This window comes from Scleropages formosus, chromosome 17 (assembly GCF_900964775.1).
Source record: "Scleropages formosus chromosome 17, fSclFor1.1, whole genome shotgun sequence".
Taxonomy (NCBI): domain Eukaryota; kingdom Metazoa; phylum Chordata; class Actinopteri; order Osteoglossiformes; family Osteoglossidae; genus Scleropages; species Scleropages formosus.
Window position 1 is genome coordinate 23251779 of NC_041822.1, and position 13672 is coordinate 23265450.

The window sequence follows — 13672 nt, forward strand, 5'->3', positions numbered from 1 at the left end:
GATAAGACCTCTTTTTTTAAAAAAATTAAAAAAAAAAAAAAGTCAATGCTCATTGAAAAACCACAGATGTCACAGCTGCAAATGATTATGGCATGTCACACTAAAGCACACAGAAGGAAAAGTGCACATAACTATACTGATTCATTTACATTCAAATCCTAATGTAGGATATTTATTAAGCTGTTTTTACACTTGTTGGATGGTGAAGATTTGATTTAAACATCTGGTCTGATTCCATACCCAGTAAGAGAATGCTGAGACAGTGGCCTTGGGTCGTGTTTCACATGAACAAGCATGTAGTCTACTACAAGTGAGAAAGCAAACTGTAGTACTGGAATTTAAACACACACACACACACACACACACACACACACACACACACACACACACACACACACACACTTTCTGAACCACTTGTCCCATACGGGGCCGTGGGGAACCGGAGCCTACCCGGCAACACAGGGCATAAGGCCAGAGGGGGAGGGGACACACCCAGGACAGGACGCCAGTCCGTCACAAGGCACCGCAAGCGGGACTCGAACCCCAGACCCACCAGAGAGCAGGACCTGGTCCAACCCACTGCACCCCCCTGGAATTTAAATATTAACCAATAAAATTAGCTTTACCAAAAAAACTGCTCATAATCAGACCCTGCTCTCTATTTTCCTGTGGTATATGACTTTGTTTGCTTCTTCTTCCAGCCTTTTGAAAAAACTTAAGGCAATGCATATTATTTAATCCAAAAAAAATCAAGTGTAAAAACAGCAACAGAACATCAAAAACACTCAAATCTTTTTACAAAGCAAAAACATGTTGCATGATTTTATACTTCCTGTTTGAACTGTGCAACTTTTTTTTTAATGAACAGAGAACCACAACACAAAGCGCATGGCCTATCAACGACAGCAGCTTTCAGCAGAAACATCCATGGGCTAATGGAAGTAATGGGGGAAAAATGAAGGGATTTGGGGAGGTAGGGGAGGGTCTTTACAAACCAGGGGCCACTGTTAGCCAATCATATGAAAGAGATCCCTCCCAGGTCCACCTTATCCCTTCACAGCAAGTTCTGTGCATTGATTATGATGAGAAACATTTACTGGGGCAGTCAGTTGCTCCATTTCTGAAGCTCACAAAAGGTCACAATTAAAACTGCACACAGGATTTTCAATGACAAAAACACCTTCTATCCCAGAAGTGAATAGAAGAGGAGCAGAGAGAACAGACAAAGTCTTGGTAGGAAGCAGGAACCCAGAAATAAAAATAAGTAGCAGGGATGAAAGACAGGGTGGAACAATGGCAATAATGTCCCGGCTGTTGTGTCACACACACAGCATAGAGTGAGAGATGGGAGGGTGTATACAAATCCTACTCACAGTTCCTCCACCTGCTTCATGCGCACAGATACACTGCAAGCCTCCTTGGTGACCAGAGACCTGTGCAGGCAGCGCAACAGGCATGCAGGAATTAGCGGTTAAGGAGGAGAAGAGCAACATAGTGAGGTTGAGAGAGCAAGAGAGAGAGAGAGCGAGAGGTGTGAACTGCATTAGTGAGAGGTACAGCACAAAGTAGTTTTTCTTCCACTGATTCCAAGCAGAGGAGTAGTAGAGAAGAGAGTTAGCAGTGTCCAGATGAAGAGCTGCCCACATGGAACAGAAGGAGTTTGATTGGTTTCAAGTGAATCACCTCTTGTGAATTTAAACCTTGTAACTGTAACATATTCAAATAACATGGCTTCCACTAACATTCTGATCTTTAAAGTAGAGCCACGTAAGAGTAACCTTGATTTACACTGTTTAGCTTGTGGTTTTTTGAGTAAGATGGTATTTTTAACTTCCACACTGGCTCCATACCAGTTTTTACTACCACAGAAAATACCACATTATGACACCCTAATGGAAATCAAGAAGAAATAACGTTGTCCTATTAAAATCCACAGCTTGACCCTCCTTTACTCTGGGAGCTTTGGGTTATCACAGTAGTTATCGTTCTCCTCATTCAAAGCCATCAAAATGCCAACTGATCAAAGAAAGTAAAGATGAATGAGCTGAAAAAGATAATTTCTCAAAACTGATGTTTTTCCCCACAACGAGGAGCATCCTGCAGTTAAGTGCCTTGTTGGTTGACCTTTTTTAAAATATAATGTGGTGCTTTTATGATCTTTCATACCAACAGTAAATTTCCACAATGGAAATTTTCTAACTTGTAGAAGGCTTCAGAAGCTGAAGCTGAGCTAATCTTTGAATACAGTGGAGACCAAGCAACAAGGTGCCTCAAGCCATTTCTACTTGCTTCCTGTGAACAAATAAAGGATTTTTTTCCAGTACAGTTGTCTCTCTGTCTCTCTCACACAGTTTCCTATCCAGTAGGGCAGGTGGAGAGAGACCCTTACTGGTTCTCAATCTGCTCCTGCCGTAGCACAATGCTGCCCTGCTCTTCCAGGAGGTTCTCCCGGGATGAGGACTGCGTTGGGTCCAGCTTCTTCACATAGGCAGCTGGCACAAAGCCCTGGCGGTCATTCACCTCCACTTTCCACCAGTCCTGCAGGACCAGGGAGACAGAACACCAGGCCAAAGGTCAGTGACCCCATGGATCATGGTAGTCTGTCTGCTGAGGTTACCCAGACCTCAAACAGAGGAGAGCTGCTATGTCATTTGTAAGATGCTGATAAGCGAGGTCAAGCTTCTGTCAGCTGGGGTACCTTGTTGGTGCTGTTGAGCAGTGTGAGAATGTCTCCCTTCTTCATGGTAACCTCACGGGGGCTCTTTTCCTGGTAGTCATACAGGGCTAGCACCAGCTCCTTGCCTGTCTCATCATCTGTGGGGGCCACTTGTTGCTGTGCGAATTGAACACAGAGACAGTGGTGTTGGAAAAGGCCACAGACAAATTTGAGACACTTCAGACATTTTCAAAATTAGTTATTTAGTGTAACTTTACTGTACTTAATGAGGTTTATATACCTTATTAGGCAAGAATATCTGCAAAAACCTAGACTACAGCTCACAGCAGCAATATTAGATGAGAAAAAAAACCCTTGCAGACACCCACCCTGCAGGACTGTGCCTGCTCTTTCAGGGACTCGATGGTGCTACCATAGGCACTCAGGTCCGACATCAATGCCTCATGCTTTTTCAGCAGGGCCTGCAAAGACAAAAAAGGAGTGTGTTCACCTCACTGCTAAAACAACAGTTTCAGATAGCCTTCATCTCCCACAATCATTCTGCCAGTGAATCAAAAATGCAGGCCTCATCCAACCTTCCTCCACACCCTGGCCCCTCACCTCAGCAGAGTCTTCATCTTTGCCATAATCTGTGCTCCCCACGATGGGCTCTTTTTCGTGCATCCAAGATTCAGCCTCGTTGGCATCAGCAAAGTACTGCTGAGCCTGCAGGGAGTCCTCTAGGTCCTGGCGCCGTTGAGAGGCCTTACCCTTAAGCGCCTCCCAGCGGCTACTCAGCTCGCTCAGCTTGATCTTCACGTCGTCTCCAGCAAAGTGGCCTGGTGAAAGAGACTCAGAGCATCACCCTTCTTAACACAGTGTAAAGAACAAAGGGTGACAGTCAATTGTATAGGTACATGGGGAACACTAATGAAAATTGGAGATGCTGGTGCATACCCTCCTCCACCATGGCCTGGCCCTTCTGGGAAACCGCTTTAATCCGAGGCTCATGTCCAGCAATCTCAGCCTGCAGTGCCTGGTGTTTCTTTAGCAAGTTTTGAACACCGATGAGGTCCTTCCCTAAAAAGGATAAAAGTAAAATATTCTGAATAAATAATTTTAAAATACTGTCACATAACACAGTGCAAAAGAATGTATAGCTTTCTTCTCTGGAATGCAAGACTGTTCAAATAGAGAACCTGCAGAAACAACAACGCAACAACGTTTCACCACACTGACCCCTGTTGGTGGAAGCAGCAATGGGCTCCTTTTCACGGATCCATGTCTCCTCATCCTCCACATCACGGAAGAGCTGCTGTAGGCGCAGGGAATCAGCCAGCTTCTGCTTGCGTGCCGCCATAGGCTCCTTCAGTGCCTCGTATCGGGCCACCAGTGCTTCCTGCTTCCTGCGGATGTTGTCAGCATCAAAGTGGCCTGCCTCCTGGAACTGGCGGGCCTGGATAGTGATGCCGTCAATGCGGTCCTGGGAATTTTGGGGGGGAGCTTCAGCTCAGGGCCATTTGCTCACAGACAAAATGTCCAGTAAAACACATAACCCACTCTCTGATGAGATTGTAGGCTGGAGGTATTATACATAAATAGAGAATATATATGTGTGTTACTAGAAGTTAAACAAGCCAATATTCTCACAATTTCATTAAAAACACTTCAGACTCAGACTCTAGCTATAACCTTAGTGTAGTGAGTACACAGCCTATAGGCCAGCAGCACAAAGCTGATAAAATCAGGCACCTGATGGGCAGCCACATCAGCCTCCAGCAAGGCATGCTTCTTCTGCAGGTTCTGCACACCAGTCAGGTCCTTCCCATAGTCATCGGAAGCCAGGTGGCCCTCCACCTCATACAGCCACAACTCAATGTCCTCCACATTGCGGTTGAACTGCTGCTGCTGGTTAGCTTCACGAAGCTTGATTCCTTGAAAGATGATACATTTCAGGTTAAACTGACAGGTAAACCATACCCTCTTCTTCTGGAAGACCGATTTTGTCACACCCCCTTCCCCATTACCTTTAATCTCTATAATTTTTTTTTTCTATATTGCCACAGTTCAGAATTCTTTCCTTACTAACTCCATAGACCTCAAGCACTTCTCCACCTGGAAGGAGACTTTTAGTCCTGACTATATGGTGTTCCTGTATATTGCACACCCCTCATGACTGCCATGCCTTCTCAGTGGTGTTCACCTTTCAGCTCTGTGGCCTCCAGCAGTTTCTTCCACAGGGCACTGACTTCACCCATGCGTGCAGACACCTCACCAGAAGCATAGTGGTTTGCATCAATCAGTTCTTGCCCAGACTTGTGTAGTGCATCGACACGGCTCTGGTTGGCCGAGAGCTCTGCCTCAAAGGCCTGGTGCTTTTGCACTTTGCCCTGCAGGTTCGAAGGGTCCTGTGGAAAGTGTGGAGAAGTTCTGTGACCCAAAATCTTTCTCTAGGGATGCCCATCGACCAGCCATCAAGTCTTGAATCCAAAGAAGACATAGTAAAAGATTTATTTAAAGCCCAGCACCAGCCTGACCTTGTAGGCCTCATCAGTAGCTGTCTTCATCTTCTCGTTGATCCAGCTTTTGAGCTCGTCAGAATCACGGAAAAACTGCTGCAGGTGGAAGGAGTCTTCTAGGGCAGCACGTCGGGACTGAGCACGCTCATGCAGGGCATTCCGACGGCTCAGCAACTGTGCGGAGAAGGAAGGAAGGAATGGGAAAGGTGTGCACTTCTTCAAACACTCCAGTTTCAGTAGTGCACAGAAGGTAAATAGCTATACACTGTTAGTGAAGTACAGTAACTTTATATTCATTTAAATGATTTTAAACTGCTTACAATTACTTTAGACTCCCACATGAATATGCACTATGCATGCAGACTGCTTTACTTATGCGTGTGTTCTGAGTGTAAATGGTTAAATGGACACAAAAGGGCAAGAATGAGAAAACTTTTGTCCTGCACTTACTGCATCTCTGCGGGTGGCCACATCTTCCTTGGCATAGTGGTTGTTCTGAATGAGCTTGGTGGCAAATTCATCCAAGGCCTTGGAAATTAAATGAATCAGTAAATAACCAGTCCTATCAAATACAAATCATCTGGGAAAGATGCATGAAGAAAAAAGGGCTGTTCTCACTGTAATTTTCTCCTCCTGGGCACTGAGAGACTTCTCAAAGTCCTCATGTTTCTTCAGCAATGCCTCCACACTGTCCAGTGAGTCACCCAGGTCCTCATTCAGGAGGAAGGCCTGAAGAAGACACACACGCCTCACATGAAACACTGCTGTCAGGAGGATGCAGCACCATGTTATTGCCTGTAATTCTGTGGTGTAAATAGCAATGGTGCTAGATCGATCCCTTTCTTATCTAAAATTAAAGGAACACAAACCAGGTATAGATTTAGCCTTTAGAATAATAGCTGGTGAACACATAGTTGGCATGGTACTGCTGTGTCTGAAATAAGACCCACCTCCTGCTTACTCATCCAATTGTCCACCTGCTCTGTGTCCCTGTAGAAGAGCTGCAGATCCATGCACTGTTCATACTGCTGCCTGCGCAGCTCCCACAGTTCCAACAAGGACTCCCTCTCATCAGACAGGGTGCCCAGCTGCAGGCAGAAATGGTGGATGATGAGGCATCATTGATATGTTTAAGGGTTATAATTTACTTACACACACACACACAACGTGTACGATGTATTTGGTTCTCCTGTTCCTTTCATTCAACCAACAGGTAGCAGGGTACAACTATGTGACACACGGGTACCTTCTCCTTCACTTCTTCAGAGGCATAGTGTCCTGTGTTCAGTAGCGCCTGTCCAGCCTCATCCGTGCTCTTGAAGCTGTCCTCATGGGCATCGATCTCCCCCTGGACAAAACCAAGAACAGTCAGTACATGCTGTCCCCGCAACTGCAACTTCTGAAAGATCACACTGCTCTGACAGCAACAACACTGACATTAAAATCCAATTAAGAATGGCTGTTCACTCTCACCTTGTGTTCCTGGTGTCGGTCCAAAAGGGCTTCAGCACCAGCAACATCGTTGGCCAGCTCATCTGCATTGATCAGGGCCTTCATCTCCGTCACCCAGCTGGTCAGGTCACGGAAATCTGCTGTAAAGCGCTGTAACCTGCAGGAAATACAGGGCAGCATCCTCAGCCTTCTACTCTTGGCGCACACTGAGGTCCACCATGTCTCTTACCAACAGCGTAAGTCATATGTGATATCTAGTATTTGTCACCCTCCTACACCCACCTGTAAGAGTCATTAAGTCGGGCATGGCGCTCAGCAGCCAGAGTGCGGATCTGCTCCCAGTTAGTGATAAGCTCATCCCTCTTCAGGTGAATCTGGGAGGCATTCTGAGGGTGGGTCTGCTGGAGACGCTCTGCCTCTGTGCCAAGGGTGTTCACCTGGTGGAACAGAGAGGGGTAGGAGGAGGAGCTGAAACCTGTCACATCAACACTCACATTTCTCAACATGGTATTCCTTTGGTCCAGTCACAGCTGGAGATAATCAAGTGACAAAGAGATTAAGAGCTAGAAGAGTACAGCTGCTTTACCTTAACTAGGTAGTTAAAATTGCTTTAGCATAACTTCACTGTATCACTGAATAAAAGCAACCCATAAGTTCAATTAATTGAATCACAACTGATCAAAGTAGAAGAAAATAAACGCACCAGGTTTGGACTAATAGGTTACTAAGCAAGCTTTTTTAATAACCTCATCCTGAGCAACCTCCTGGCAGTAGTTTCACTCAGGCCCTTTAAAGCAGGCTCACCATGGTCACCAAAGGGTCAGAGTCAGCGGCATGCCCACCTTATCCTCCAAGGCAGCCAGGTCTCTCTCCAAGCCCTCATGCTTGCGCAACAATGCCTGTACACTGGCCAGGTCTCGTCCAAAATCATCAGAAGCCATCAGCTGCTCCTTCTCTTTAATCCAGCTGATTGTCTCATCCACATCCCTGTAGGATCAGGTACAGGTCATCACAACATCCTAGTCTGGCTATCCTAACTTATCACAGATGGTCATAATGACACTACACTATCTTAATGATAGACTAATATTAATGTGTCATATCTTGCAGCATCCAACTGGAAACCATTCTTCCAGCTGGGGACGTATAATGGTTTTAGGGAAGGAGCTATACTTGTTATGAGCAGAGAAGAGTACTCAGTACTGATGGCAGCTGCAAGGATCTGTACCTGTTGAACCGTTGCACTTCAGCCGCCCCAAACAGCTTTCCCTGTCGCTGTTGCGCCAGGCCCTTGAGCCGCTGCCAAGCAGCGTTGACTTCATCTTGCTTGCGTGTGATCAGCTCTGCCTCTGGGTGCGTCTCCTGCACCAGCTTGGCCGCAAGCTGATTTACATCGTTCACGCGTTCTTCATGAGCTGCCAGGTCCGTCTGAAACTCCTCAAACTTCTTCTGAAGCACCTCCACGTGCTCTAGATCCTGGCCCAGCTCTTCTGAGGTCACAATGGCCTCCTGAATAAACAGACACACACACCTGTGTGAGCAAACATTAACAGCAGTAAAGAAAATAACTTCTCTATGCAAAGAATGACTGGCATCTGCTTTACACACAGCATGTGTATTTGTGATAAGGTCACACATGCATACACAGAAAAATAATCACCACACCACTGGCCATTGCACACATAAGCGCACCAACCTTGTCACTGATCCAGTCTAGGGCATCCTCGCACTCCCTCAAGTATTGCACCAGCTTCTGTGCCTGCAGGAGCCGCACACCTTTCTCCTGGGTCCTCTGCAGCAGCAGCTCCCACAGCCGGTGCAACTCCTCCAACCGGGTCTAAGGAAGGTGAGCAAAAGAGAGTGAGTTAAGGACATATTCTATCAATTGTGCCACATGTTGTTTACTTTCTATCAGCGAACCAGGACACATAATATTCACAGCAAACAAAAAGTAGTTCACATGCAATAAACGAAAGGCACTTGTCTAAATAAAAAGAAATATTCAAAGATGTTCACACCCAGGACCTACTTGAACACATTTAGCAATACTGATTCTTTACTACATTTACAACTCTTTACTAAGGGACAGCTGGTAGCATAGTGGTTAGAACAACTGCCTTCGGACCCAAAGGTCGCAGATTCAAGCCTCACCTCCAGCTGTCGTTCCCTTGAACAAGGTACTTACCCTGAATTGCTCCAGTAAAAATTATCCAGCTGTATAAATAGGTAAATAATTGTAACCTATATAATTGTAAGTCACTTTAGAGAAAAGTGTCAGCTAAATAAATAAATGTAAATCACAAAGGGCGTGAAGGCCTTAAATAACCAGCCTAGTCACCTCATATGTGTACATAGTCAGCACTTAAACACCTTAAAAAAGAATGCAGTATAGAGCTTTTTCAATGGACTTAAATGCACGAGACTTGAATGTCTCAATAATGCAAACACTTACCCGAATGGTCTCTGAGGAAAAGTGACTTTCAGTGATCATCTGGTTGCCTGTCTCATCCAATTTGATGATGGCTCCAGCATTGGCTTGCACCTCTGCCTCAAAAGCTTGGTGCTTCTGGAGTTTGCCCTGCAAGAGGAAGAATTATCAAAACTTCTGTACTAATTACAACCCACTCAGAAGAGCAGTTCATTTTCTTCATAACTGGTCTCCAAAGACTGCACTTATTCATATATAGGAAACAATACAGCAACTTCTCAGCAATCAGTCATTACAGAGAATACTAAGTTGAAATGCCTAAATCTAGATGTTTAGTGCTAGTATTAAAGACAGAAAATGAATATATTTCAGTTCAATTTCTTTATTACAGAGCTATTGCCAACATATTGTCTCAGATTACCCGACAATAGATAATGCAAAATTACACAGTACTGGGGATGAACCATTAAAAAAACAGTCAACTCAGAGTTAAGAAAAAGCCAGTGAGAAAACCAATGGTCGAAACAAAATGCTAAAGGAAGTTTTATACGGAAGGGAAAAACATGGGGGGTGTAAGGCTCCTGACTCCTGTGCCTCCTGGATATGCCGAAGTTACACCATTAATGACAATGTTAGTTTAGTATCCTGTGAGTAGTCTCTGGAGTGGTCAGATGGTCATTTGTATGTTCGTTATCTTGGTAACACTGCACTTAATGTGATTTTTAGAAGTATATCCAGTCATATGGATCTAGCACTTCTTACTCATTTTTAGTGTCTCCATCTTATGTTTAATAAGAGACCATAAATTACTATGCCCATTCCTAAATTAATATTCTGCAGCCAAGCACTGGAGGGCCACAATCCACAATATTCAGCGTTGTCCCAGTAAATCCTTGTTTCTACGCTGATTCACTAAGGTAATGTATCAGTAAGTAAAAGCAGGCGATTCAACACTTTGATGGACTAAAAGCCCAGATATACTGTAGTAAGCTGATGCAACCTCTGACCTGAAGGTTTGTTGGGTCTTTGTAGTTCTCATCAGATGCAATCTGAAGCTTCTCCTGGATCCACTTCTCTAGCTCTTCAGCATCACGTCGGAAGAACTGGAAGCGGTAGGAGTCCTCAAGCTTCTGCCGGCGCAGAGCCGACAACTCCTTAAACCGCCTGTAGCGGTCCAGAACCTGCTGCCTGCGGTCCTGGATGTCATCTGCTGTTTCCAGCACTTTGATCCCAGTAGCATCCATTCTCTAACCAAGGACACAGACACGACAATGATGACAGATACTGAGATGGAATTTGGGAGGAATGAGGAGGGAACAGGAAACCCCAAGACATAATAAACTCAAATTCTGAAAAATACTTATGACCTTTATTTTGACTAAAAATACTACTCTAGGATAAAGTAGTGGCAGAAAACATGTTTCCTTTTTTAAAGCTTCATTATTTTAAAAAAGTCATTTTCCCACAAAACCATCATTTAACTCCATATAAACCATGCAAAACACTCATCACCAGCAGTTGTTCATACAGACAAGAATTTCTAAAGTCTTTGAGAGCTGATGTCCACCTTAAAAGCAGTGAAGCACACTGATGCAAACTGAAGATCACTTTAAAGAAACAGCTAACAGTCAACAGTTTCTATCTCCTAAGGAGAAGAAATGGGGGGGGGGTGGCCTGTAGAGGAGGCTATAGTGTAAGTGTTGTTCCACACTCATCTCTCAGTAATCCCAGATAGACTCTTCTCTCCAACTCAGGCCCCATGAAATATCACAGTCACCAACAAATGACCAAAGAATGGATCTTCAACATGCACAATCAATGTCATAACATAGTGGGTAGGATCCTGACCTAGTCCTCAGCACCATAACTGAATGGCTATGGCAGATATCAACAATAAACAGCGCTGCCACAAGGGGGACTAAGGATGATAGTGACACCAAGGAAGAGAGTGCTGACTACAAAACAGATGCCTCACGCATAGTTATTAAGGCAATGCCCCATTGACTATAAAGTGCATCAGTAATAGCTTAGAGGACGAGGTTGAATTTGGCTAATGAGAAAATCTCATGAGCCAGGCAGCTGACAGCATAAGAGTTAGCAATGCTGCATCCAGACATGAAGGCAGCAGATTCTGATTCCACCTACAACTGTAGCAGCCAGGGTATTTTAAATTGCTCCAGTAAAATTGGCCAGCTGTATTAATGGATAAGTTGCAGTTTACTTAACATTAAAAGCAGCTTTGGAGAAATCTGCCAGCAAAATGTGAAGAAATGTTGTTTACCACATTTAGCTCACTCACATGTTAATATGCTACATTAAGAACTACAAACTATACAATAAACCGCAACAAAAATTCCATGCATGTATTTCTGCTGGTGAACCTTAACCTTCTTAATTTAATGAGAAACATAGCTAACACTGTTTTAGTAAAACAGCAAGAACTCATGCTAAGAGAATTAGATAGTGGGATGCAAGAAAAAAAAAGTCTGAGGGTTAATTCCATTTTTACACATCAAAAAGATTAGATATATAGAAAAAAATCTAATCATGTGGACCAGACTACCCTTACATATAATATTCATAAGACAGTAAAAAAAAAGATACATTTTATAAACTTATGACAGAGATGACAGTTATTTTAATTTACATTTTCAGCCACATGCAAAATAAGTGAATACAAAAAAAAAAAAAAAAAAAAAAATCTCTTGTCACCACAACCTTAACAAGACAGAAAAACACATGACCACAGTCTTAAGGGTATTTTATAAAATAAAATTAAAAAAAAATGCAGCAGGGTAGAGAAACTGGGGCCACAACTTCTTCCAGTGACATTGCCAGGGCTGGATGAATCGACCCCTTTGTCCAGACAAGCAGAAGAGCATAACAGAGACCCTAGTGCTGCTTTATCAAACCAGTATCAGCTGACAGCTGCAACATTCCAGCCAAACCGCAGGCTCTGCCTCCAGACAACGCAGTCTGGGAAGAGAAGAAACACTCCCTAAAAATGGCCATAAAGCCCTACCCACTCTACTCTTGCAATCAAAAAAAAAAAAAAAAAAAAAAAACACCCTCTGTAATACTACTGAAAGAGAACAAAAAGCAAAAACAAAAGAACTAAAGTCAAATGTTATTTTAAAGGAAAGGTTTATAAAGAAATGAATAAATGTAAAGAACAGATGTAAAGCTGCCTACTATTCATAAAAAGGCATGAAAAAATTAAAAAGCCAATAGAAACAGACAATTGGATATGAAATCTAGTAGCTATACTATTACACTCAGAAACTCCCTCTATTGAACCTACCCAACCAATTACTCCTCTTCTGTCACTGTCCTAGTTCTGATTGTAAAAAGGCCAGGCCAAATGCCCTCATTCTATTCTGCCCCTTGTTGGGTGGGGTCCCAGAGGTGATGGGATGTAGCAGCTCAAGTATTAAGTGGCTGCCTTCCTGGAGGATTAAACCACTCTGGTGAGGGACCAAATCCACAGATTAAACCCTGAGATCCATCTCTGCAGTTAAACACAAGATGAGTGAATCGTTCAGGTCTATGAATCACTAGGGTGAAACGTTTGACTGCAGGACAGGCCTTAACCCTGGGGACATTCCTGAAGTACAGACATTGAGGGAGAAAAAATGTTGCAACACTTCAAATGACTTCAAACAATTTACAAGCAGAAACCAAAGGTTTGTCCATTGACTCAATCTGGAGTTCAGAGTTCACTCCTGCTGTCATTTTATACTGAGCTTCAAAACCTAAGAGTGGGTAAACAACACCCTTACCCAGTACACTCAGCAAGCTCTGGAATGTTCCCCGCCTCAGTCCCTCCCTCTTTCTCCATCTTGCTCATTCATTCATTTGCTCACTAGCTCAGCTGAGGAACACACTCAGAGCTGATACGGGCATTCCAGCCATGACATGATGCAACATGCCGCCAGCAGGTTCTTCACTTCACAGTAACCCCCTCACTCACAGGCCTACCCACAAACACCTGCTAGCTTACCATGAAGAGAAGCCTGCTGAAAGGGACCGGATTTAGAATTAAGAGTGGTAAAGAAAGTAATTCTGTAATCTGCGAAGGAGTTTGCACTAAAGTCCAACATTAACACTGACTGCCTCATCCCGTATCTGTATGCGTACTGATCTTAAGAAATACATAACTTCTGCCATGCCTTTTCATGACCAAGTATGGACATCATAAGACTGAGATTTTACTCCTCGTATGATAAAATTGGTCAAAAATTAGGCTGTCTAGTGACCCATGAAGTGTGTTCAACCCAGCAGACAGTTCAGGGATACTTGGGTGCATAAGTCTGAGGCAGAGAACACAGCCACATTGGAGTGACACTGATGAAGAAGAGATAAGTGGTTTTCTCTTTTTCAAGGTTGTCTAATGAGAACAATGTCCTAGCGCAAACTAGGTCACTTACAACTGCTTTTTATAGAGAACTGTAACATGGTAACACTAACAAATGACCACAAAAAATATGTCTGTAGCTGCAAGCAAATAGGTCACTCACAGTGCATTCCTTGAAGATGCAAGTTCAGCAGACCGCGGCAGGTGCTAAACTACTGACCTCCGGGTGCCTTTCAAGGCCATTTCTTTCATACCTCATACCC

At 43.8% G+C, this 13672-nt stretch overlaps 1 protein-coding gene across 6 annotated transcripts in view; it reads right to left on the reverse strand.

The window, feature by feature from the left end:
* The window catches only part of LOC108921918 (spectrin alpha chain, non-erythrocytic 1), a 34694-nt gene that overhangs the window by 16409 nt on the left and 4613 nt on the right, over positions 1–13672 (reverse strand). For 4 of the 6 annotated variants that reach the window (XM_018731673.2, XM_018731674.2, XM_018731671.2 and 1 more), the window contains exons 2-22: positions 10063–10302; positions 9080–9205; positions 8324–8464; positions 7856–8136; positions 7470–7614; positions 6910–7064; positions 6649–6784; positions 6422–6523; positions 6126–6263; positions 5794–5904; positions 5626–5703; positions 5194–5349; positions 4860–5064; positions 4409–4590; positions 3896–4139; positions 3614–3736; positions 3278–3495; positions 3046–3138; positions 2699–2833; positions 2390–2538; positions 1374–1433 (exon numbers count right to left, since the gene is read on the reverse strand). In XM_018731673.2, coding sequence (XP_018587189.1) covers positions 1374–1433; positions 2390–2538; positions 2699–2833; positions 3046–3138; positions 3278–3495; positions 3614–3736; positions 3896–4139; positions 4409–4590; positions 4860–5064; positions 5194–5349; positions 5626–5703; positions 5794–5904; positions 6126–6263; positions 6422–6523; positions 6649–6784; positions 6910–7064; positions 7470–7614; positions 7856–8136; positions 8324–8464; positions 9080–9205; positions 10063–10299 — 3215 coding nt within the window. In that variant the 5' untranslated portion in view covers positions 10300–10302. The remainder of the gene's footprint in view (positions 1–1373; positions 1434–2389; positions 2539–2698; positions 2834–3045; positions 3139–3277; positions 3496–3613; positions 3737–3895; positions 4140–4408; positions 4591–4859; positions 5065–5193; positions 5350–5625; positions 5704–5793; positions 5905–6125; positions 6264–6421; positions 6524–6648; positions 6785–6909; positions 7065–7469; positions 7615–7855; positions 8137–8323; positions 8465–9079; positions 9206–10062; positions 10303–13672) is intronic. The other 2 variants (XM_018731676.2, XM_018731675.2) reach the window with 1 other exon arrangement.